This window comes from Trachymyrmex cornetzi, unplaced genomic scaffold (assembly GCF_001594075.2).
Source record: "Trachymyrmex cornetzi isolate Tcor2-1 unplaced genomic scaffold, Tcor1.1 scaffold687, whole genome shotgun sequence".
Lineage (NCBI taxonomy): Eukaryota > Metazoa > Arthropoda > Insecta > Hymenoptera > Formicidae > Trachymyrmex > Trachymyrmex cornetzi.
Genome location: NW_017300011.1, coordinates 119,869 through 146,313, shown reverse-complemented (window position 1 = coordinate 146,313; position 26,445 = coordinate 119,869). Strand labels below are relative to the sequence as shown.

Below are 26,445 nucleotides of genomic sequence, written 5' to 3'. Positions count from 1 at the left end.
TTTTGTACGTATTATACATTTCCTACGTAGGAAATGTAGGAAACCTCTCGCAGCGCTAAATTTTCCAACCCTGTATGACATACAATTGTTGGATTCACACAGCATCCGATTTGCGTCGTACGACGCACATCAACCAATCAGAAAACAGAATTCCGATAATACGAAGCAAATTCCATCGGCATCCTGTTTTCTGATTGGTTGCAGAGCGTTGTACGACGCAAATCGGATGCAGTGTGAATTAGCAAATGGAGTAGGTACTACAGTCGTATTATCAGCTCGATTATTATCACAGTCGGTATTTGTACAGCAATTAATTGGTAAATACGTAGAATTACCGAAAGATAGAAAGCTGTAAAGTCTTGCGACGCTGCGAGAGAATAGAGATCTGTTTCTCACTCGGTCCCTCCGTCGTAGTTCCAATTACGGAAGAACTTGACGGTTTTTATTCATGAATCGCTCGCTGTTTTACGTTTTAAGCAAGTATGTAATTTTGTTCTTTGCCTTTTGCCAAAAAGTCGTCTTTTTTTTCGTCTGTTTATGCATTTACATTAACAACGCTGCTACTTGACAGCGGTAGAGAACTGAACAGATTTGCGTTTCGTGACTTGATGACAGTTTTAACTTAAAAAAGTAGTATGAGCCACAGATTTTTCTATATTGATATAAAAATCTATATTCGTCTTTTATATTTGTTATAGAAATCTGTAGCACGAGCTCTTGTAGGTAGACATCATATAACCTCAAGGAGAGAAAACGTAAATTCCATCAGCAAAGGGAAACTCTGAAACCTCTAAACCAACAAGCTCTTAACTTGAAGAGAACGAGTAATATTTTCTCTAAAGAGAAGTATCATTTTGTGAATTTTCAATCGCGATGACGCGGCATGCGAGGAATTGCACCGCTGGTGCAGTGTACACGTATCATGAAAAGAAGAAGGATGCTGCGGCGTCAGGTTATGGCACCAACACTCAACGAGTGGGCAAGGACTCTGTCAAAGATTTCGATTGTTGTTGCTTGACCTTACAACCCTGCAGGAACCCAGTAATAACGTAAGTATCTTATATTACGAATCTTGCACAGTATGTATTATTTGTAAAAATTTTAAAAACCTGTAATTTTCAGTGATCCCTTTTTTATCCCTAAAAATCAGAAGTTCCATGAAGTTTTATTATTAAGATTCAGGGAAATTTTTGGAATTTTCTTATATAGAATAATATTGTCAGTATTTATTGGTATTGACAGTATTATTGACCTGTAAGGTCTCTATTATGACTTGATTATGTCTATTAATTTTAATCTCTAATATCTTAACATACTTTTTATTTTTTTCTAGTTATAAACATTAGAGATTAAAGTTAATCTACATTGGTAGAAATGGACATGTGACTTATATCTGTACATTTACGTATTTTATTTATCATTAACAATCTATTGTTGCAGAAAGAATGGTTTTTTATTTGATAAAGAAGCAATATTGGAGTACATCTTGACTAAAAAAAAAGAATACGCGAGGAAACTGAAGGAATACGAGAAGCAGAAGCAAAAGGAAGAGGTTAGATTGTAGACGAGCTTTAAGCCTAATGCACATATTGCATTCAAGGAGCATTCTTCCTGTACTATTCGAGTGTATTCCATGTTTAGGTTCTTTTCATTTAGTGACACAAATCGACACAAGTGTTCTGTCTCTATTGCTCATTGGATGCCAAGAAAGCAAGGTTGACAAAGACTAATTTTTTTTTAAGAATAAAACATTTCTTTCGATATGTTTTTAATGCTTCAAATATATTTTAAAGAATGTTATAAAAAAACATCCATTAACCATGTTGTAAACTGTTTAAAACATGTTTTTTCCCAATTCTGCAAGAAAGACAGAATGTTCATATCAACTTGTGTCGTTAAATGGAAAACACCCCTTCTTTTATATATAATGAATGATAAATTTGAACCTATCAAAAGCTATATATTATATCTACAGTGTGTGATACACGGTTTCTTTTATTACTTTTTATTAAACGTTAGTGAAATTATAAAACATTTCGAATAGTCGATATATTTATGTACGCTGTATTTATTATTACAGGAGCAATCGCAAGAACAGACAGCGAACGAGGAACTGAAAAAGCTGCAAAATTTTCTAAAGGGCGAGAAAACCATTGTATCTAGCAGTCCCAGTACATCGGATGGAGATTCGGTTTCTAACATGAAGAACGGCAAGGACAAGATGCTACCGAGCTTCTGGATACCCTCGAAGACACCAGGAGCAAAGGAAATCTCCTTACAGAAACCTGACAAGACCATTTATTGTCCTGTCAGTGGAAAGCCATTGAAAGTGAAGGATTTGATTCCGATAAAATTCACTGTGGTTCAGGATCCAGATGATAAGAGATCGCTTATTGTTAAACAGGCGCGATACATGTGTCCTATCACGCACGATGTGTTGGGCAACAGTGTCCCTTGCGCCGTAATAAAAACAACGTAAGAGAATTGAATAATTTCCTAACTTGAGTGAATCGCAAATAATATTTTTGTCATGTTTAAACATTTTATACTTATAGCGGTGATGTAGTCACAATGGAATGTGTGGAAAAATTGATAAAAAAGGACTGGATTAATCCTTTAGATAATTCCAAATTGACACCATCTGATATAAACCCCCTACAAAGGGTAAGTAGTTAGTTACAAACAGTATTAGAATAATCATATAATACAAAGAATAATATCCATTTTTATTATTTTACAGGGTGGCACTGGTTATGCATTCGTTAATGATTCATTAGAAGGCAGACACGAAAGGCCGGTGTTACAAGCGTGAAGAGTATTTTTCGTCACTCCATTGTATATAAATGTTCTTAATTTTATTAAGAAAATACACAAGTGCTGTAAATATTTTGTGCTGTATTTCACTCTGTAGATATTTAATCAGGTATAATTAAGTATTATCACTTACATAACACTTTCTATATATACTTGCATAATGTGTACTATAATTATTTTATTTATAGCATAGAAATATGCGAGAGTAGAAAAAGGGAATTATCGCTATTTTTGACGTTCCAAAAAAAATAGTTAAAATTTTTATATGTGTATGTATGTGTTTGATTTTACCAGCTTACATTAAAGAATTTAGTTTATAAATCTAGATTATAAAAAAAATCTATTTATACATATATAAAAAACCAAAAATTTGCTTATAAAAGAATAACATATATTTAGAAGCAAGAAAGAGATTTTGAATTAAATTTCGGGATTTGCACATCGAAAAAAAGTTAAAAAATAAAACATTTTTGAAACAGAAAATAAATACGAATTAAAAAAGGGCAAAACATGTAAAGAATAAAAAGAAAACAGTATAAGCATAATAAGAGCACATATCTTAAAATCTTTTTTTTAACTTGAAAGGTGAATAAAAATGAATTTTATCTTTCATTATCCTGCTTCATTTATAATATATCAAACATATAAATATAAGATAGCTTAATTTTTATTCTTAAATTATGTTAAATTACCTTCCTTCTGTTTGCATCCTTTAAATATTTATATTGTATTTGGTTGTATGTTATGTGTATGGTTATGAGTATAATTCCCATTGATTGAATGGCCCAATATATTGTTCAAACGAAATTTATTAATTTCTTCTCTGTCCGTGCGATTTCTAGCATCGTGAATACTAAGGCCTGATTCCATCAATGTAAAATTAATTTTAATTTCACTGAAATTATTGTTTACCTCTTTACAATTCTTAGAATTAAAAAAGATGGAAGAGAAAATTGAACCAAGATTAAAATTAATCTTACATTGATGGAATCAAGTCTCAAATTTTATTTAATAAAGTCACAAAAGGGTCTAGTTGCTTCTGTACGTCCTACACTGTTAAAAATTTCATGAAATTTAATATACTTTTTAGTTACTAATTAAATCTTAATTTCATGACAGTATATTAAATTTAACGTATTTATAACTGAAAAGTGTATTTATATTGTACATGTACATGAAATTTAATGTACACGTTCACATTTAAGTAACTACTGTAACTTAATTTTCAGTTAAATCATCCATTACTTTTAATTTTGTTCATAACTACGAGCTTCCTTTACATGTAAAGGAATGCTAATAAGTGAACTAAAGTTACACTTGCAACGTTCGCATCATATCTCGTCTCATCCTTGTTCAATGTTTGATGACAAAAAGGATGAAATAATCGCGTATCCTACGTATGTGTATGCTGTGATTTTAGTACGTAAGTATAGCGCTGTCAAGTGTAACTTTAGTTCAATTATTAGCCACGTGATGTCCATCACTTTATATTTAAATTAATTGTTGAAGTTATATTATGCCTATGTTAATTGATTAATATTTTTATTAAAATTTTAACAAATTCTTCGCCTTTATAGAATTTATTATCAAATTTGTCTTCATCGAATTCAGTAATCAAATTAGTAATGCGAATAATCCTTCGGTTCCCGAAAGCACTTGTTTTCGATATGATTTCTATATAAGAATAGAATATAGATAAGTATTTCGGATCCTTCTGCCAGAGGTAGAGGGTAGAGGATTGGTAGTCTGATACTGATGAAGGAAGCGGCTTGCTGTTCCTAATAGGGTTAGAACGGATCAGCACGGTTTAATCATCAAAATCTTTATTCAATAGTTTCAACACAGGCTCAGGATGCAAAATAAGACAAAACTGTCTCAGCATAGTAGGTCTGGTATTATTCCGAGCTGTGACCATAACAACAGTCTGTAAAAACAGACTTCCCACAAAAAAATAGACTTGGACAGTCTTCATAGGCCAATTATGAATCCTGTCCATGGTCTACCAAAAAAAAAAAATTGTAAATAACAAACTAATTAATTGATAAGTTGTAAGATATACTTAATTAATTAAGTTTATAAAGTTGTATATATGATACAAGACTGAAGGCACCAATAAGCAATACTGAACACCATTATAGCCTGTGTTGCGATATTCACAGTCAATACTGAAGATCTATAGTATGTGTCAATCATCTATAGATCAGTACTATAGCAGTAAATATGGGAACAAGGCAAAGCAACTTCTCTATTCTATTCTTAAAGTACAATATTCTCTATTTTATATATATATATATATTCTTAAAGTACAATATTTTCTAATCTTATATATTCTTAAAGTACAATATTCTCTATTCTATATACATATATTCTTAAAGTACAATATTCTCTATTCTATTCTTAAAGTAAGTGGCCTCAATCATGTACAGCGTCGATACGGCCAGTATCGAATATGGCCACCATGTAATGGTGGCGAGTAACATGGGTGGCGAATAGAGGCTGCATACCGCTTCACGCATGATGCACATGCTGCATTATTTATCCTTGTAATAACAATTAGCCAACTGTTAAACAAAGATAAATGGTGAAGGAAGCGGCTTGCTGTTCCTAATAGGGTTAGAACGGATCAACATGGTTTAATCATCAAAATCTTTTATGCATCATGCGCATCATGCGTGAAAGGGAACGCAGTTGAGTATCAAAAGTTTAAAGTGGAGGCGATAAAACCCGCGCAAAGTTTAAATACCGAGAGATACACGAAAACGAGTCCAGTCAGAGATATTTAAATTCTTAAGTTGTTAGACTTAACAAAGGCAAGGAGCAGACGGAAAAGTTTAGGAGATGGTTTTTTAAGAAGGAAAACGTCATTTGGAGTAAAAGATGATTTAGTGGAAACGATATTGCAAAATGAGATCAGGTGTTTAGCTTTAGGAGAAGTAATAGAACAATGAAAGATGATATGATTTATATCCTGATTGGGATCACCACAAGGGCAAGCTTTGGAGGCCATGATTTTTTTTCTGTGCAAGCTGTAATTAAGGTTATAGTAATTAGCACTATTTCCTCTCTTTTTAGAGGGAGTTTGCCAAACCATGGTTTAGTCGAATGGGAGCGAAAGCAATGCTCATAATGCAAGCCTTTATGTAGGAATTCCTAGTCAAGATAGGTGTTGTATTGTTCCAAAGCGGTACCATTGGCTTCCGAAAATAAATCAGAATATGGAATTTCCAGGTCTATTTTGTCTCCCTGTTTAGCGCCGAGTTTGGCAAGTTCATCCGCAGTTTCATTCCCTACAATTCCCTTGTGAGAAGGGATTCAGGCGAATTTGACATGAAGATTTGCATTGAAGGCAAGATGAATTTGATTCTTGATTGCGTATATCAAATAATTTCCAATGTTCAGGCGTGAAGATGCTATAGATTCTAAAACGCTTTTTGAATCCGTGAATATGATCGCTTTAGAAGAGCTGCTGTCAAGGATAAACTTTAATGCCATCAGCAGGGACCAAGCTTCAGCTATGAATATAGATGCATTAGCAGGAAGGCGGTGCGCAATTTCCAGTTGCAACGTAGGTGAAAAGATGCCTGTGCCGGTGAGACCATCTTGACCAAACTTAGATCCATCTGTGTAGAAGCAGACATAATCCTCCTGAATAAGCGGTGTAACAAACTCCTGAAACTGTCCAAGAATATACTCCTTAGGGGTTTGTCTATCCCTGTCACGACCTCAGTATAGCTAGCAACCTTAATAGTAACCTTGAAAGAGTACAGATAAGGAGGTAGAAACCTAGAACTCTTGATCTCTTTTTTCATATGTTTAGAGAGAATATATTTCTTAAAGATTGGTATATTTCGGCATGCAATAACTCTCAATCGAGGGCTAAAGGTAATGGTTTCCAAATATTCCAAACTCTCAATTGGGAGACTGTCGTATCTCAAAAAAATTCTTGATCAAATATTTAGCTGCCAAATAATTAAATCTAATTCTTAACGGAGCTTCACGCGCCTCAGCCAGCATGACATTTATGGGGGTGGAGAGGCGATAACCAAAGGCTATGCGAAACTAAGCAATATTATTAATGCTCAAAGAATTACTACTTACCCGACTTACTATGCTGAAAACAGCAGTTTGTCAGTTAACAGGAGCCATTGGACAGCAAGGGCTACGGGTATTATCCTCATCCATCAGTAATGTAGGCTACTTTTTTGCGTTCAGCATAACGCAACAGTTTTGCTGTTCAAAAATTTTTTTATGATTGTTTAAACGACCCGAAACGCACTCAACATCTCGCAACACGTTTACTTAACGGTCGCCATGGTCGCCATTATGGTGGAAAGAAGAAAGATGAGTCACTCCCATTATTGATCATGGTGGACGAAACCATGGTGGAAGGAAATCATGGAGGGGAGGAAACCATCATGGACTGATGGACAATGGAGCGGGTATCACAGTTGTGTCATCAGCTCGATTATTACCACAGTCGGTATTTGCGCAGCAATTGATAAATAGCGAAAGATAGAAAGCTTTAAAGTCTTGCGACGTCCGCGAGAGATCAGTTTCTCACTTGGTCATCGTTTTGATCGCGGAAGAACGTGTCGGCTTTTAGTCGTGCTTTTATTCGGCTTTTATACATACATAATAAACTGCAGTGCACTCCGCTGTGCGTTTTCCTTTTGCTTTCGTTCTCCGCTACGCAAAGAATAACGCACCGCACCTAAAAGCTGCGATTCGCAGTGATGTGCCCTCGATAATTTTTCGCGACACGCGAATTTGTGTCTGAATATGTATTGGTAATTGTGTACAGTTTATCAGAATCATCTCAAAAATCAATAAAATTAGGCTTATTCGATGCGTTTTTACATAAAATATGAAAGAATGTAGCAGAAATAAGCGTCGCTCTGCCTCACGAACCGAGATATTAAGCGTTAAAGTTGAAGACTTTAAGCGGTTATAAAATAATTGTTCTCCCGACTCGATACAACTGCTATGTATTTTGCATTATTTACACATATTCACTACTTTACAAACATAAATTCGCTGCTTTAAGCACACAATTTCTTTGCATTAACAGTGAATTTGTATTTTTAAAGCAGTGAATTTGTGTTTGTAAAGTTGAGAATTCGTTTTTAAAGCAGCGAATTTGTGTTTTTAAAACAATAAATTTGTTTTTAAAGCAGTGCATTTGCGTTTGTAAAGCAGATAATTTGTTTTTAAAACAGTGAATAGGCCTGTTCTTTTTGGCTGAACTTTTGCACTAGTTCATCTTTCTTCCTTTTCTTTTCAGGAGGAAAGAAGAGGAAGAAAGATGAACCGGTGCATAGTTCAGCCAAAAAGAACAGGCCTAATTTATGTAATTAAAGCAGAACGTATACGTAGTGCTATATTGAATCAGAATGACAGATATCTTAACCTCCAAAGTCTCTAACTTTAAAGCTTAATAATCGATTCACGAGGTCGATCGCCACGTTTTTTTTTGTCAGATTCTTTCATTTTGAGTAAAAACGCATCAATTGAATATATTTTTATTAAAATTTTAGATGGGGGAGCTATTCTAAATAATTATCCAAGGCATTATATACTTTGTAGAAGAAAGATTGAAGACGCAACTTCACCATCCAGTGGAGCAACATACCTCCATACTTCAACTCACATTATATTTGTTTACATAATTCTATAATGATTTTTCTAATTGGAGAATCGAATGAATAAGTTTCCAACAGAGAGAGATTGTTAATTATTGTTAATTCTCATTTGTAACACAGTTTTATGTTACTATCTGTACAAATTGCATCATGACACTTGTTGAATACGTGCAAGCTCTGTCTGATAATCCTTACTTCGGCGCTGGCTTTGGTTTATTTGGCCTTGGAGCTGGAGCTGCCTTATTGAGGAAAGGCGTTCAGATTGGAGCTGTATTATTTAGGTACAATGATAAACACTTGCTTTATTCAGCAAACTTTTTATAATATTTATTGTATTTATTAAGTAAAGTTTGTTTATTTAATTCAATATATTACTTTTTTATTAGACGACATTATATGATCACTTTGGAAGTTCCATGCCGTGACAAGAGTTATCAGTGGCTTCTGCAATGGATCACGCACAAAGGCGCACGAAAGACACAGCATCTCTCTGTGGAAACTAGCTTTGAACAGAGGGAGACTGGTCATGTAAAAACCAAATATGACTTTATTCCTAGCATAGGAACTCACTTTTTCAGGTCAGGATATGATCGAATTTTTCAAACGCTAATACTTTCTGCTAAAAAATAAAATTTGGGTGCAACTTAGTTACACAAGTCGACATAAACATCATTCTATCTTTCATGATATTCAAATGCATTGAGTAACGAAGACAGAACAACATTTGTGTCACCAAATGAAAAACACTCTCTACATTAATTACAATTTATTTTAAATTAATTTATTTCAAACTAAAGCTGGAATTTCTCCAGCTTGACTGTCTTCAATATCTTTCCTAATTTCTACAGATATAAAGGCAACTGGATAAAGGTAGAAAGAACTAGAGAACAACAGACTTTAGACCTACATATGGGCGTACCATGGGAAACTGTGCAGTTGACGGCGTTTGGCAAAGACAGAAGCATATACTTTAATATTCTCGAAGAAGGTTGAGTTGTTAAAATATTTACAGACACATTACGTAACATCAGAAAATCAGAGGCAATTCTTAATTCGTATAGCCAGACAAATGGCTTTGAAAGAACACGAAGGAAAGACTATAATGTATGTTGCCATGGGGAGTGAATGGCGACAGTTTGGACATGCCAGAAAGAGGAGACCGCTGGAATCGGTGGTCCTAGATACCGGTATTTCCGAGAGGATATTAAACGATTGTCGGGAATTCATCAATAATCCGTCGTGGTACAGCGAAAGAGGTATCAAATCTAACAGCGAATTCAATTCAGCCACTTGCATTACAGTAGATTAGATAGTGCACACTAAGGCGTCGTCTACAATACACGGAGTAAGCAGTAAGAGTAAGAAATTGACCAATCACAGTCGATTATTCTTCTCACATTCGACTGTGATTGGTCAATTTCTTACTCTTACTTCTTACTCCGTGTATTGTAGACGGGCCTTTAAAGCAACTAGATGTGAAATTAGTGAAGTTAATGTAAAGGTATATAAATATTTTAAATATACCCAATAATGATATCTTGTTATTGATTGTCTTGTTATTTAATGCTAGAAGTAAAAGCGGTCATTATCGAACATTTCTATTTTTTAGATTAATAATATATATTCTTGTGCAAAGGATTCTAAAGTTTTAAATTTTTAACTAATTATGTTTTTTATACTGAAAAAATAGTTTTTCATTATTTTCTTTGTTTCCACAATAATTTATCCGCTTGTTCCTTTTAGTGAATAACGTTGGTAATTCTAGTGTTAAAATAATATATATATATATATATATTATTTCATTGTCAAAATTATAATTATATTATGCCACTACATTTAGATATTTTATATATAGTAGCTTTATGTGTATTAATCCCGTGCAGTGCTAGTGACAGAATTTCTAAAACTAACAAAATTCACTATAAGATTTCTACTTTCTGCTCTAAATACAAACATCCGATGTTGTTCATTAGCAGATCGAAAAAATAATGCTGCATGAATATATTTTTCCAAGAATTGAGAACTACAATCTTTCTAGGGATACCATATCGCCGAGGCTATTTATTACATGGACCTCCGGGATGCGGCAAGTCCTCGTACATTACCGCGTTGGCCGGGGAATTGGAACGCGGTATTTGTGTTTTAAATTTATCCGAAAGAGGTCTGACGGATGACAGACTGAATCACTTATTAGCAGTAGCACCACAGCAAACGATCATCCTACTGGAGGATATCGATGCCGCTTTTACCAGTAGGAAAGATTCTAAAGAAGGTAAAGACAACTTTTATGAAGCATAAAACAAGGTATTAGAACAATAAATAAATAAGTTATTCTCATATTTTGCTTTCGACTTCAGTTAAGGCAGCGTATGACGGCCTCAATAGAGTAACGTTCAGTGGTCTATTAAACTGTTTGGATGGTGTAGCTTCTACAGAAGCTAGAATATTATTTATGACGACTAATTATTTGGATAGATTAGACCCTGCGCTCGTTAGACCGGGCAGAGTCGATGTAAAAGAATATATCGGTATGTATAGAAAAATAAGAGAATAGAAATATAATTAACAGACTTAAATAATTATTTCGATGCCTTTCAGGATGGTGCAGTACAAATCAGGTCGAGCAAATGTTTCTAAGATTTTACAAGGAACCTGGCAAGGATTCTGGTACACTTGGAAAGGAATTTGCGAACAACGTCATGTCCTTCAAGAAAAATGTCAGTCCGGCACAGATTCAGGGATACTTCATGTTCCACAAAAGTAACCCCAACGCGGTCATAAATAATGTCTCACAAATCTGGGAGCTCACGTGATAAAAAATGAAATTGTAGTTATAATTTGAAATAAAGCTACATGTGATCATGCAATCGGCTAGATTAGTGTTCCCTTTTTGTACAAAAAGATACATTTATATTATTCTCAAAGAAGAGAAACCAGTCTACAGTATGGATAATGAGTCTAGTAATTGTTTTTATTTTCCCTTACAAAACAAATACAAAAGACGGAGATCTCAGTGGAAGTAGCTGAAAATATTTCTATTAATCGTGTGATATATACAATACATGATGATATTATCGTTGACGTAATGTCATGTATTGTAAAATACAACGGGTCACATTCTCACTCGATGTAAATACATAATACTCTACTATTTAATATCAATACATGAAGGAAGATGGGCATTTGAAATACCAACGAAATTTATCTACATATCTCACACACTTTTCGTGTAACTAGTGCACTACTTTGCATTTGTACCACCGGTAATTGTATGCGGACGAATATCAATGCTGCTTTGTTAAAAAAAAAACTATATAACAAATACCAATCTTTAATTGGATACTGCATTAAAAGAAAAATTTGTGTATATGAAACAATGATATAAAATTTATAATAATGTAATGGTATTAATCATGAAAAAATTTGTGTACGAATATCATAGAGAGAAAAGGAGTTTGCACATTGGATGTATTTTGACAGCCTGCTTGAAATTGATTTGCTACACTTTTCTAATTGAAACGTGCCAATTTGTACTGTAGTTTTAAAGTAGATTCATATATATTAATTAAATATATAGAATATACACTATGTAAAATCATTTATATATAACTCTCACAAAAAAAGAATCGAATAGAAGTTATATATCGAAAATAGATCTATCACTGGATTCGTTAAGAAGTTTCTTGGATTTTCTATTCTACATAACTATTAATAAGTAGTTTAGATGCCGAATCAGCCGATATTTGTGTCTAAATTCATTTGATATTCAGATCATGTTTTCTTTCAGCTGTTAAAGATATTTACAACATAAATGTTAAACCTTAATTCAATGAAGTTTGATCGCATTGTATAAAAATCAATTTTTAATATACAATGATTTAATTATGACTGCACATTATTTAAAGAGACGATATTTAGCAAAATAAACGTGACGTACGTCTTTGCTCTACTCTATACGATTCTATATGTACATATATAGTCTTCATGTTGATTTAAATTGGTCTAAACGCTGTATGGTATTATAAAAGTTTCTCTTTAAAGTCAATAATTTTTTCTTAGATATAACAATAAAATTATCGAGTTTTTTTCTTGCACATGCATAGACGTATCTTCTAATATTGCAATTTATGTATAAGTTAAATCGCGTACATAAAAGTCGCAATGTTAAAATATTTATCTTAATCGTATTGACAAAATCTCTGCATCACTGATTCTCAAACGTTTTCAATTGCCGGAACCCTTTTCATAAAAACTATAATTTTGCGGTACTCTAATAAATGGCGGAGTTTGTTCAAACGCAATTAAACTTTTCAATTTTCAATGTTTTTTCTACATATGCGGTTTAGATTGTCGTACTGATGTGTTGTTTAAAAACTCCAAATATACGGCTCGTAATTTAGAGGGTCTGTTTGCTCCATGTGATTAGCGTGACTACTGCCGCCGACCATACACGATGGATAGGCGACGCCGGAATTGCTCGGGCCCGACACGGATGGAACTATCGGTGCCAATCTGCAGTCCGGTCTCTGTTGCATTATTGGGCCCATCGACATCAGTTGCGGTGCTGGTGGTGGCGGAGGTGGTTGCGGTTGCGGCAGTGCGGGAGGTGGGGCGGCAATATTATGCACCGGTTGCATTATGTTAGGACCCGAAACATAATTTCCCACTAAAAAGTGATTTAAAGAAATTAGTTTTTTCCTCATATGTGTATATTATCAGGAAACATTATTATTATTACTCAACACTTACTGTTTCCAGGATTATGGAACGGTAATGTAGGCTGTTCCTGTATTATGTTTGCCGGAGGTGAACTCGCTTTTGGTGGTGGTAGCGGCTCGTTACTCTTCTTCTTCCGCATGATACGTTTTTGACTGTTCATTATCTGATTACGTTTCTTATCATTACTCTTCTTCTTCTTTTCTCCCGGCATTTTCGGTTTGTTAGGACGATTGCCACTAGGCTGCCACAAATGGACTGTGTGAACTGCATTGCCTTCGCTAAAAAAAAAGATACATAATATTTTGTTTTTATGTTACAAAAAATGTTTCGCAATTAGAATACGTTTTAATTATAGAAATATTTCTCAACAAACTCAGTCTCTTTATAAAAATTGTTTAAAAGTTCCTAAAGATTTCAAAAGAAAAATTATACAGATAATTCATCTAACCCTTGCTTTTTGCCCAACTTCCAGCTGTGTATCCCAGCTTTGTGAAGCCTCTCTCTAATTGTATCCACGCTGCATTTAAGACCTAGCGCAGGTGCTACATATTTAGCGGCGGTGAGAGGATGCTGAGTAGCCATCGCGACGATGGCCTCGTCTTGTTCCTTGGTAGTAATTCTACGTCGACCCTTTCGTTCCTTCGTTTGTACATTGCCTTCCTTATGCCAACGTTCTAACCATCTTTTAACAGTACGTTCCTGATTAATTCAAAATCACGTCCATGTAAATCTTTTGTGTTAACTTTCTCGAGTTTGTAATACAACTTTCATAACTATTCACATATAATCTAGAGATCTACAATAGATGAGATGTACAATATATGAATTATGTCTTAATTTAAAACCTAATAAGAGCAATATATTTTCGACATACCGATCTATCGATCGCCAGCGCAATGGACAAGGTGGACAGTCCAGCCTCGGACATTCCGATCATACGATTTCTGATCTCTACGCTAGTTTCTAACGTTCCCTTCGCTTTGCCGCCTTTCTTTGTTTTCTTCTGCCGTTCCGATTTGTGGCCTTTGCGCGACGATTTCTTATTCTTTTGACATTCGCAGGATGACTCGCTATTAGAACGACTGATTCTTAAAACGAATGAATCGCCAGAGCTACACGTGTCCGATCCTACGTTCTCGTTCATCTGCTCGGGACTAGGACGCCTGCCGGATTGCAAGTGCTGATGTTGTTGCTGAATCTGATGCTCCACGGTCAATCGCTGCTGATCGAGACTGTGATGATGAGACTGAGTATTCTGCTGATGCGATTGATCCTGCAGTCGTGTCTGTACTTGTGCCTGCACGTGCTGCTGGACCTGTTGTGCGTGATGTTGCTGCTGTTCCTGCTGTGTGTGCAGCTCTTGCAGTTGCGTCGGCGGCGGTGGATGCTCGTGAGGCAAGGGATTTGGTTGTCCCTGTAAATAATATACAAGCATTATATCGTACATGCATATTGTTTTTGTCTTAAAAATAATAAAAAAACGAACCTGTGGATAATGATGACTCCCTTGCACCAAATCCAACGGCCAATTTTGTACCATGTTCAATCCTGGATGTTGATAGATGGGCTGCGGTTGTTGCACTAGACTCAACGCGTTGCCAAACTCCGTCTGACTCGTGGATACAGAGGGTTGCATTTCGGTGACTTGAGGAGCGGAAGGTAGTGGAGGAAGATTTTGCTGGGGAAACACGAATTCTTGTTGCTGCTGCTGCTGCTGCTGCTGCTGCTGCTGCTGTTGTTGTTGTTGTTGTTGTTGTTGTTGTTGTTGTTGTTGTTGTTGCTGCTGCTGCTGCTGCTGTTGTTCAGTGTTTTGATTCTGCTTTAGACTTTCCGTCGGTGCACCATCGTCGGCGTACACCTCTCGAGATCTCACTTTTTTCGATGGATTCTTCTTTTTAACCATTACATTATTCCTCTCAGACTTGTTCGAGTCTTTGGCAGTTTTCTTTTTACCTAATTGGGTGCCGGTCGGCCGCCATACCGCCTGTTGAATCGCTGCGCCGTCTGCATCACTGGAAAATTAATCCCATAATCAGAGACGAGATATTAAAAGCTTATTTAGAACTATTCTTATAAACAGAATGCTTGCTTTTTCATATTTAAAATCTGAGAGATTCTACTTAAACAATTTCGAATTGAAATAAAGTTATATCTGTACGTTTGTCATAATCTTTAACCAAGTATAAACTGAAGGACAAAAGTAGAAACCCATTGAACTTGATGTCTTTAATATATTTCTATATGTATTATTACATATTTTAAGATTGCAAGACAACAACCGTTCTTTTCAGTTGAATCTTTGCAAACATTTTTTTTCTCTAACATGGAAAAAAAAGAGGAAAAAGATAAACCTTGCAAGAAGTTTAATTGAAAAGAACAGAAACTTAATATTAAAAAAAATCTAAACTAGAATATATTAAAATATTAACCCCAATGGAATCCTTTGCATGTATTTGCGCGAGGGGCTCCAATTGTGGATTCCAGCCTTGTGCAGCCTTTCTCTCACAGTATCCACGGAACAGGTGAGACCTAAGGCAGGAAGCACTGCCTTCGCCGCCGTTATGGGTGTTTGAGTGGCTAAACGAATTATTGCTTCGTCTTGTTCTACAGTAGTGGCTCTCTTGCGGCCGCAACGCTCCCGTGTCTCCACCGTGCCTTCCTTGTCGAATCTATTCAGCCATCTCTTCACTGTACGTTGCTGAAAGCAGTTAAGATGTTAACAAGTGTATTCTTATTAGGCAGTGTCGTGAAAATTCAACAAAGTCACAATGCATTAGGATTCCAAATTAAGGAATACTGTCCACTTCTATCAATGTAGATAAGCTTGTATCTCGATTTAATTTATCGCTCTCTATCTTCTTCTAGTGAACAGTAAAATTGGATCAATTCGTAAAATGACTAATGCCAATTTCCATCAACGTAGATTAACTTTAATCTCGGTACAACTTACTTTTTGTCTTTTTCTAATCTTTAGAATTAAAAAAACACGAAAAGTAAGTTGAACCGAGATTAAAATTAATCTACGTTGGTGAAAATGAGTATAATTGATGTAGATTAACTTTAATCTCGGTTCAACTCATTCCTAAAAAAATAAAAAATAAGTCAAACTGAGATTATTTTTATATATTTTCTTTCAGTTATAAAAAATAGAAAAACCATATCCTTTTCTAATTCTTAAGATTAGAAGAAGATAAGTTAAACCAAGATTAAAGCTAATCTACACTGATAGAACTGAACCAATTATATATGTAGATTAATTTTAATTTTAATTTCAATCTCAGTTTAACTTACTTTATCTTCTAAGAATTAGAGAAATCATATCTTTTTAAATATTTTTATAATTAGAAGAAGATAAATTAAGCCGAAATGAAAACTAATTATCTACATTGATAGAAATGAACCAATGTAGATTAACTGTAATCTTGGTTCAACTTACTCTTTATCATTTTTTTAATTCGTAGAACCAAAAAAAAAACATAGTCAAACCGAGATTAAAACTGATCTATTAATATAATTTCTATCTATGATATAATGTTTATCTATAATTTCATAGATGAAATGAACGTAATTTTTATTTACCGAGCAATTGACCGCGGCGGCGATCTCTCGCAGGCCGAGACCGGCCTCGTACATTCCCACCATCCGATTCCTCAATTCGGGAGTCGTCTCGTGGACGCCTCTCGTCTTGCCCATCTTCCTCGTCTTCGGGAACGACTGGCCAAGCGGGGATTTAAATCGCACGCGACGCGTGACGTACGCGAAAGGACGCGAATCACGTGACGAGAGGCGACCACCGATCGTCGCCTTCGAATCTCTTTCTCTCCTTCTTTCTCTCTCAAAGCTCGGCTTCGCGATCACTCGCGGGCATCCTGGAAGGATCCGGTTATCGCGGAATCGATTAACTCAACGGCGAGTATCGTCGTCGTTCCCGGGTCGTCGACATCGCCGAGCGTCATCGGAGAGCGTCTCGACGTCCGGATCCTCGTCGGAGTCGTGTCGTTTTCTTTCACCCGCGGACGCGGGCACGTCGCTCCCGCATTGGTCACCACCGTTCGCCAAACCACGTCGCGCCGGGTCCTCTTAGGTCGAATCTCTTTGGCTCTTTCTCGTCTCGCCGAAACGTGCGGCTCTCCTTTTCTCACCGCTCCGCTTTTCACCGCTCCGCTCCGCGCCGCAGCCAGACGAAGGGATATACCCAGCGGGAGGGACACGCGTCCGCGGTCAATACAACTGCCGCCGAGTACAGTCCGTCGAAATTCTTTTGTCCCTCGGCCGGCGTCGCGACGCCCGAGACGCGCGCGAGATGAGCGACGCGGCCGTGTCGCCGAGACGTAGATCGCGCGTAATCCAAATTCCTGATCGCCCCCTCGGCTCGCCGAACCTCCGGTTCCTCAGGTACCTGGGGAGTCTCACTGATGATCGTCGCGCGTCGTCAATCGGAGTCCTGCGGACTGTACCGCGCCATCGTCGGTACAGTCCGCGGCGGTCGACGCGAGCGACAGGTGTGCCGTTCGAAATTTCGGCCCGCCAATGTTCAACAGGACGATCGCCGCACGATATGTGCTTAGTGTCCCTCGTCTTGTATAAATAAATTAACCACGTGGCGAATTCGCGACGCGAGTCGCACGGCAATACTTGTCCTGGCGCGGGTCAATACTTGACCCGCGGACTGTACGCGGGAAAAGTACAGTCGGTGGGAATGGCTGGGATACCGAATTCAAGTATATCGCGTCGTGTCTCATCGATTTATTCCAACACGATGCGATTTGGCTTAATTTCATAAATGTTTAATGTAATCTAAACACTCGCATAATGCGCCGTTCGGTTTGATCTTGTTTTTATACACGATCGATGATCAGCTGTTGATTGCATTTTACGGAGTACGGTAATGTATGAGAAGGTGCCTTTTGCGATGTTTACGTCGCGTGGTCAATAATTCCACGGGCGACTGTACCGGAGAGAAGTGAGGTTATTCAGAGCCCGCGTTCGGATACGCTCGCGCACCTCCGCTGGAATTGTATTGACCCAGAAAACGCACGTGTCAGCCGCGCTTTCACGAGGAGTGCGTTCCATTTGACTCTCACAACGCTAGCGAGCATTGTTTATATTCTCGTTTAACATTTGATAAACAATGAGGGAACGATTTCATGCGAACGTTGCGAGCGTCAAATGGAACAACGCACTCTCTGTAATCCCAGGACGATGGCTGCGCGATGCCACGTGAAAAGATTCATCATCGTCCGCGTTTCCTGGCTCCGCGCATTTTTAGAGGTCAGATACAGGCGGTCGATTTGGACGCTCACGCGCTTTAAGCGCTTGTAATCATCGTTCTGTCTTTATCGTTTATTCGGTTCATTAGACGTAAAATAAGAATAGAAATACTGAAAAGCACTGAAAGCGTCCAAATCGACCGCAGCTGTGAATGAAAAAAATAAGGAATAACGGATTTCAACCTATCAGAAATCAGATACACCAGTATACATGGTTTCTGATAAGTTGAAATCTGTCAGATAGCATACATCATACAAACCCCAGACACAGAATACTTGATAAATATTTATTACTATTCATTTTTTGAAACGTTATATAAATATTTTAGACATATTTTATATGTCCAATCAAATTAATACGAGAAGCGTCGGTTACGGTCAAAATTAGATGTTGAGAGTAATATACATTTTTAGAAATTCAAATAGTATTTACATAAAGCTGGAACATTCATTTTTTGATTAAGATTCGATATTTATGAATTGGAATTAATTTTCTTTTTACAGTTTAATTTGCAGTTTGTTTGAATATTCATAAAAATCTTTGGCCAGTCATGGGACTTGGTTCTTCTTACACATCAATAATTCTAGCGAAAATTTGTGAAAACATAGAAAAATCATTTGGCATTTACCTATTTTATAAATGGTTAAATGATAGACATGATCCCATTTCAAATATAAATGAAAATGATTTTCCAAAAACCATTTAAAATGGAAAATACAAAATGCCATTTCCATTTTAAATACATGTTTAAAATGGAACTATTTTAAATATTACTCAGCCCTGTTTACTACACATTTACAGTAAATATTTCGTAATATTTAAAATAATTGTTTGATCTTAAATGATCTGTGCAATCTACGACCACAAAAATATTTACAAAATATTTCTAATAAGTCTTATAAATATTTATAAATATTTTATAAATATTGTGTGCTGTGTGTGTGTGTCTGCGACACATAGAGAATTAAAAAAAAATCCAGTTGTATATCATCAGTTCTAAGTTTATTTTCGGATGCAAAAGAATTGTTTTTCTGAAAAGTTCTGAAAAGAATTCTTTTTACATCTGACAATGAACTCAGAATTGATGACGTATTTACGATTGAATTTTTTTTTAACTATCTATGTTATCTGGGTTATTTTTATTTTTATTATCTGAGCTCTTATTTTCAGCGCCCGAAATTACACGTCCAAGACGAGCTATTATCGGCATCTAACTTCAAATCAGAATTCTATTATTTTGTAATTTTGTATTTATATTGTAATGAAGTAATATATTTTACGTATTACATTAAAGTGATGTATCTTACGAGTATATTATTTTAATTATCTTTTTGTAAAACCTAATTTTCTAATTTCCTGCAAGATGCGCAATATGTATACCTACAGATGCAACATTTACTCGTAGAGAGGCAACATGATGAGACTGAATAAGACTTCGACCAAATTCCGATTAAACTGATTCAAGTAGAACCACATAAAGCGAAATTTCTCATTATATAATTATTTTTTTTGTCTAATTTTCTTAATTTTCTTAATTTTTCGATTGTCAAACAAAAAAATTATAATAATTCTATTTGCATTAATAAAAAAATAGTATTATATATGTATATATCTAACAATGAAGTTAATCCCTGATTAAGTTAACTGCATGGAGTTTAATCGAATTATCTTTAATTGTTGGAAACAATAAAATAGAACTAAAATTCATTTCTATGCCGCGTCGTTTTATCTGCACAAAGTAGAAATGGGTTACATCGGTCAGACAGCATTGAAATAAGTGTATAAATATATGTAGTGGAAGATATAATTTTTTTCTTTTAACTACAGAAAGGATTTTTTAAAGTTGTTATTTTTATGTTAATTGCTATAAAATGTTATAAAGTAAACGAATTAATTGAAAGGAGATTGTCAATTCTTAATTAAATTCAATTTAATATAGAAAGAAATTAATTACTGACTTTGAATACCAAAAGCACTGAACAACTCTGTGTACTTTTATGTTTAAAATATGTAATCAATCCACACACTACCTTCCCTATTAAATTTCTTAAAAAAAAAGAAAATTTTTTTAAAAATTAAGACAATATTCATTGCGAGAAAATTTCTCTCTTTGCTTTTTCCATAAACTCTATGAATCTCGACAGGCTAATTTGCCTCTTTTATAATTTCAATTTAAAATTTTTGTTTAATCTATGTGATATTAAAAATAATTTATTTTCAGATAGAACTTGTAACTAGGACAAAAATAATGATGATATATATAAGTCTCGACAGGATAATTTGGTACAGCATAAAATTGCGTACGCGAAGATGAAGATTGAGGAACAGAGAGGGACACAGGAGTCGTATTCGTGTCGACGTCGCATAGGATAGAGATATTACATAGGGTCGGATCGTAAACTGGTAACATCCGCCAATCAAATCCGTCTATGTGTGTGACCTGGCCTAGAATCGAAAGCTCTTCTATACCGAAGAGACGGTAATTTATCTTTGCATGATGAAAAGAGCGCACTATATCGCGTCAGTATGACGTGGGACGTTTTGATCACACTGTCGATTGAGTGCATCAATAAAAAAATAGAACTCCAATAAAAAAAATCGCTAATAGTAGCACCTGTGCTCATAAGTGCAGCATGGACACAATTAGAGAAAGGCTTTACAAGGTTGGGATGCACAGCTGGAAATTGGGCAAAAAATCAAGGGTTAGATATTTATAATTTTCTTTTTTAAATATTCTTCAGAAATTCCAAAAATTTTTTTTAAGGAAAAAAACTACATGTTTGTTAAATTTGTTGCTATAATTAAAATACTTCCTGTAATTTAAAAAAATTTAATTTCTGTAAAATAAAAAAGGTATAATTAACGAAACGTTGAAAGGATTAAATATTTGGAAATATCCATCAGTCAGATTAAATCGACGTCATTTTATTCGAGTTAAAAGGTAAATAAAAAACATTCACTTTTTTTATTTATTTCAAAAAATATTTAATATTTTTTATTTTTATTCTTCCCCATATTCGAAATATCTTGGAATTCATATTAAATATACGCGTAGTGTTACGTGAGATTAATCCTACATTACTCGATATGGTTTTCTTTAACGTAATATTCGCATGGGGTGTTTGTGACACCCCAACATTATACCTCAGTTTTTATTGTTCTTTTGAATAATTTACAATTAAATAAAAACTGATAATATATTCTATATATATCCTTTAGATAAAAATATATTTAAAAAACTATTTTTAATTTGTACTAATTGTAAGTATAATAATATGTATATAAACAGCTTTAGCAAATTTTATTATAGAAATTTAATACTGAAAGTAATTACTTTCTGATCCTTTTAGAATAAATCACACTCTGAAGAGTAAAATCTCACTTAAAAAAATTTTCTCTTTTTCAAGACTAGTTCAATTTTCATTCTTTAATTAAAGTGATATTTCACTCCAAAGAATTTAGAGAGTAATTTATTTTGAGTACTAAAAGTACTGTTGTTCAGCTTTGCTTTTAGTACTTAAAATAAATAATTAATCACTATATCATTCAGTATTAAACTGACCAGTATTGGATTTTTTTAAGTACTTATAAGTGTCCTGTAATTAGATGCTTCAGGTAATGAAGGGAATAAACAATCGAACCAGAAAAATACTGATGACAGGAGCATCTATCGAACACGTTTCGCGTAAAAACAGCGCAAGGGCGGCGCGCGAGAACGAGAGAACGAGAAAATAAGAGAGAGAAGGATAATAGCTTGCGACCTGCTCTCGAATCAGCTTCCAGGACGCGCGGCAGGGCTTGCAGCTTCCACCTCTGTCACTCTCTCGGCTTCTGGATCCCGTGCCTCATCTCTCATCCCGACCCCCGTTCGGCTACCCGTGTCGCCACTCGGCCTCCTGACTCTGACGTTCAGTCGCACCCTCGCCTCGCGGACGGCGCGCACTCCGTAACGTCTTCACACATCGACACGCGCCGAAAACGGGATTGCCGCGGGTAAAGATACGCTCGCACCACCGACGGCAATTAGCGAGGAGGAAGGTTCCGTAAAAGTGATAAGGAATACGAATACATTTGAGAAACATCGAGGATGAGGCTTCTCGCGGTCACCCTAGGTTTCCTCCTTCAGGCGTGGATCGTGTCCTGCGGGGTACGTGGCAAAACGGTGCATAGGCGAATCTGGGGAGCTTGAAGGAAAACAAAATTAAAAGTATATGAGAAAGTTCAATAGAATTTTATTTTATTTTTTTTTTTAAGAATTTTTATCTAAAATCACAAAGAGGTCTGATTATATGTTTCGGAACTTCAACGAAACTCGGTAAAAACTGGATAGAAACTTGGCAATCGGGGGTGGTTTTTCTCGATCGCTCTCAATTTTGGCGGTCAAGGATTAATTACGCGTTCAATAACTTGTGCGACGCTTCCTTTTGCGCTCGATATTTTAAATCGCTATTTGCGTGATTTTTTTTTATTTAGTGTCAAAATAGCAGAGGAAATTTTCTATGTAAAGAATCTAATATCTTTTGTTTTTTTTTGTAGTACGGCGTTACGACGTTTATGGAAATAAAAAATTGATATTAAAATAATCATAATAGAGTAATCCGATATTAGAAAAATAATAACGAAGAAGAATATATAATTATACACAGACATTTTCTTCGCTGATGTCAATTTTTTTACCAATGTAGATTAATTTTAATCTCGATTTGATTTATTATTTATTTTTTACGAAAACGAAAAATTAGTATTGAAATAATTACAAAAATAATCAGATATTGGAAAATAATAATGAAGGGAAATAATTATAAATATAGACAATATTTCTCCGTTAATTCCCGTTTCTATCAATGTGGATTAACTTTAATCTCGGTTTAACTTACTGTTTACTTTTCTAGTTATAAATAAAAATTAGAAGAAGATAAAGTAAATTAAACTGAGATGAAAGTTAATCTACGTTGGTAGAAATGGATATAATAGTTGCTGTGGGTAAAAAAAATATATCATAGCCCACCAACACAGCTGTCACAAGAATGTTCGTTTTTCATTACCTATCTCTCAACTACTATCTATTAGTCTCAATGACACCGATCTATTTTGCAGACAAGACCCAGCTTCGTTTCCGATCAGATGATCGCAACCGCAGCCAGTGTCGTAAACGCCTGCCAAACGCAAACGGGAGTTGCCACAGGTACATATATTATTCAACGAGAGAGTTCGTTCACCCCAACGTGAATGAAATTATCGATCGCACTTTTAATTATCGCGATGGCGCATAAAGTTATACAGCTGATACTTGCGAAACTGACTATCCTGTTTCAAATTAAATCGATAAAACTATTTCACGGAGATTCGGGGGTTTAGGACTGGTTTTTTTTTTCAATACTATCGATTTCGGGCGGTCGGAGATGAATTACGTGAGCGTGTCTTTCTTTCGATTCGATATTTTAAATTTGTTTAATTTTTTATCTAGCGCGTTAAAAATACAGCGTTAAAAACATTAAAATTAAAACATTCTTTAACGTCTCACATGTTAAAAGGACGATGGTGAATTTATTTTGCACCCTATTAATCAATACATTCAAAGTACATTTATTTCGCGTTTCAAGAAAGTAATTACAATGTGAAAATTATTTGTAAAATATATATTAATAGATATATTGAATATACATTAATATATACGGAATACGTCCTTTTTTTAGCCGACATAGAAGCGGTAAGAAACGGTCAATGGCCGGAAACACGTCAATTGAAGGTGAGTACACGAGAGGCACGTGAATTACCATTTACGTCTAGCAAAAAAGAAATATTATTCTACAAAGAAAAAATGATTTTGTCGAAATATTAAAAAATTTAGCTAACTATAAATCTGAAAGTAATTTTGTTGGACTTCAAAATAATTATGCAGGAAACTCAAGCATGAGCAATGCTGTAAAATATTTTGATATTCCAGTAATCAGTTTAAGCGAATTATATATATATATAATTATTTCGATAGTTCAAAAAAATTATTTTCAGATCTATTTCTAGTTAAATTTTTAGATACTTCCGTAAAACTGTTCTTTCCGTCCAGCATCGCGTCGACGAAATATGAAGATATATATGTACACTCGTAGAAATTAAAGACTGTCCGATCTGATTTCTCGTAGTGCTACATGTATTGTCTCTGGGAACAATTCGGTCTGGTCGACGACAAGAGAGAGCTAAGTCTGAACGGGATGCTGACGTTCTTCCAGAGAATACCCGCCTATAGAGCCGAGGTCGAGAAAGCGATCAGCGAGTGCAAGGGGATCGGTAACTATTTGGGTATCTACTGTCCTTTTCTTTTTCGTTCGTCCCGTCGATCGATTGCGTGTGCTCGAAATTTCTGAAATCGCGGTGAAATTAAGTAATCCTGTTAAAATTATTACTAAAGTTTTATATTATTTAATAGCGACTTGCTTCGAAATTAGGAGGATCTGAAGCTGATATAAGAGTCCCTTACAGAAATCTAATTTAATACTAAAAGTTACATTAAGAGAAATGCTTGATATAAATAACCATTTATTTTATTGATATGTGACTTACGAAAATATTTCAACCAAATTTTGATTAAAAAACAAAATTTTTAATTGAAATAAGAAAATTTTTTTAAGTCATATACCAACGAAATAAATAGTTACTATATCAAACATTTCTCTCATTGTACTTATTTTAAGTATTAAAAATATTGTTGTTCGATGCTGAACAATTTTAATATTTAAAATAATTATCATCTTTACCTTCTGGTATTATAAATTTTCATAAGGGATGAAATTGATGATCCAAGAAATAGAATGATGTCTTTAATGCTCATTTCGATCGCAATTATGTTGATAATAATAAAAAAAAAAGGAATTGCAGATCAAAAGACTTCTTTAAAGATATCTTTATATCTCTTGAATTAATTATTACATTTATGAGAGAGAGAATAGGGAGAATTATTAAAATAAAACTCTTCAATATCGAAAACTTCGAACTTTAATCTTCCAACATTTATCTTTTTTTTTTAATTCTCTGATATTTTAGTTGTTTCATTTTATTTTCGATTACACACGATCCTTCGTGTCCCGTCACGTAAAGCAATTAATAACTATAAATTACTTCTCTGTTTGTGCAGCGAAGGGCGACAATTGTGAATACGCGTACGCGTTCAACAAATGCTACGCGGAGCTATCTCCTAGGGTAAGTGATTTCGTATTGTTTAGTCGCAATGGATTATCCTCATTTCACACGTGATCGCAATGTACATTTCAGACTTACTATCTATTCTAATGAGCGGGGCGAGGACGACAGCGTAAGAAGACCAAGAACAAAATGCTCAAGATACAATTTCGTGTCGAGATGTTTTTACGTTTAAAACCACTTTCCACTTTATCATGTAACCGCTATACATGCGTAAACCGTATACGAATGTGTCGATGAAATAAAGAATTTAGCGATCTAATCGATAATCTTCGACCATCTTGCTTCCTCCCTTAAAAAGGGATTATTTCTCCCAACAGAAATTTAATACTGGCCAATTTAACATCCAAAAATTATTTATTTGAGTATTAAAAGCGTTCAACAATAATGCTTTTGATTCTTAAAATAAATAATTAAGCACTACCTTCCAGTATTAAATTTCTGTAAGGGTTGTACCTTCGCTGCAAATCGCGTACAAACGTGTCTCACTTTTTGAAGTGCAAATAGCTCTTGTACGAATTATGACGTCAGAGATTCTTTTTTTTCCAGGAAGACCTACGATTTATATAAAGTGTCTCTATCGGATTGATTGGCAGATTTGATAAATTGATGGCGCTCTCATTTGACAAGACCGAGTTTGATATCGCAGATTGCGGCAGTGAAACGCTCCAATTGCCGGTTGAGGTCATACTTGATGATCGAATGCAACGGAAGGAGAGGTTTACAACTATGACACACTTGAAACGTTCATTCGCAAACGAGTCCTTTGTAACGATGAGAACAAAAATAGCGGATCGTGTGCATG

General features: G+C 35.1%; 4 protein-coding genes and 1 pseudogene across 4 annotated transcripts; 4 read left to right on the top strand and 1 right to left on the bottom strand.

Annotated features, from left to right (window-relative positions):
- Positions 1-322: 322 nt before the first annotated feature.
- Positions 323-2,901, top strand: LOC108767535 (nitric oxide synthase-interacting protein homolog). Its single transcript, XM_018517463.1, has 6 exons — positions 323-480; positions 699-1,049; positions 1,441-1,552; positions 2,081-2,475; positions 2,556-2,664; positions 2,741-2,901. The coding sequence occupies exons 2-6, from the start codon at positions 874-876 to the stop codon at positions 2,810-2,812; spliced, it is 864 nt and encodes a 287-aa protein (XP_018372965.1). The 5' UTR covers positions 323-480; positions 699-873; the 3' UTR covers positions 2,813-2,901.
- Positions 2,902-7,524: 4,623 nt separating this feature from the next.
- On the top strand, positions 7,525-12,037 carry Bcs1 (mitochondrial chaperone BCS1). Its single transcript, XM_018517462.1, has 8 exons — positions 7,525-7,601; positions 8,349-8,734; positions 8,840-9,031; positions 9,302-9,441; positions 9,515-9,709; positions 10,492-10,725; positions 10,811-10,981; positions 11,052-12,037. Exons 2-8 carry the CDS (start codon positions 8,604-8,606, stop codon positions 11,264-11,266), a joined length of 1,278 nt encoding a protein of 425 aa, XP_018372964.1. The 5' UTR covers positions 7,525-7,601; positions 8,349-8,603; the 3' UTR covers positions 11,267-12,037.
- A 429-nt stretch (positions 12,038-12,466) lies between these two features.
- LOC108767538 (myb-like protein AA) lies at positions 12,467-16,865 on the bottom strand. Its single transcript, XM_018517466.1, has 7 exons — positions 16,752-16,865; positions 15,602-15,870; positions 14,659-15,184; positions 14,047-14,586; positions 13,621-13,871; positions 13,203-13,450; positions 12,467-13,119 (listed from the first exon to the last, which is right to left on the bottom strand). Exons 1-7 carry the CDS (start codon positions 16,863-16,865, stop codon positions 12,821-12,823), a joined length of 2,247 nt encoding a protein of 748 aa, XP_018372968.1. The 3' UTR covers positions 12,467-12,820.
- A 10-nt stretch (positions 16,866-16,875) lies between these two features.
- On the top strand, positions 16,876-22,193 carry LOC108767509 (uncharacterized; annotated as a pseudogene).
- On the top strand, positions 22,171-25,909 carry Obp10 (odorant binding protein 10). Its single transcript, XM_018517467.1, has 6 exons — positions 22,171-22,590; positions 23,541-23,628; positions 24,140-24,192; positions 24,587-24,743; positions 25,576-25,640; positions 25,713-25,909. Exons 1-6 carry the CDS (start codon positions 22,531-22,533, stop codon positions 25,728-25,730), a joined length of 441 nt encoding a protein of 146 aa, XP_018372969.1. The 5' UTR covers positions 22,171-22,530; the 3' UTR covers positions 25,731-25,909.
- Positions 25,910-26,445: the final 536 nt, after the last annotated feature.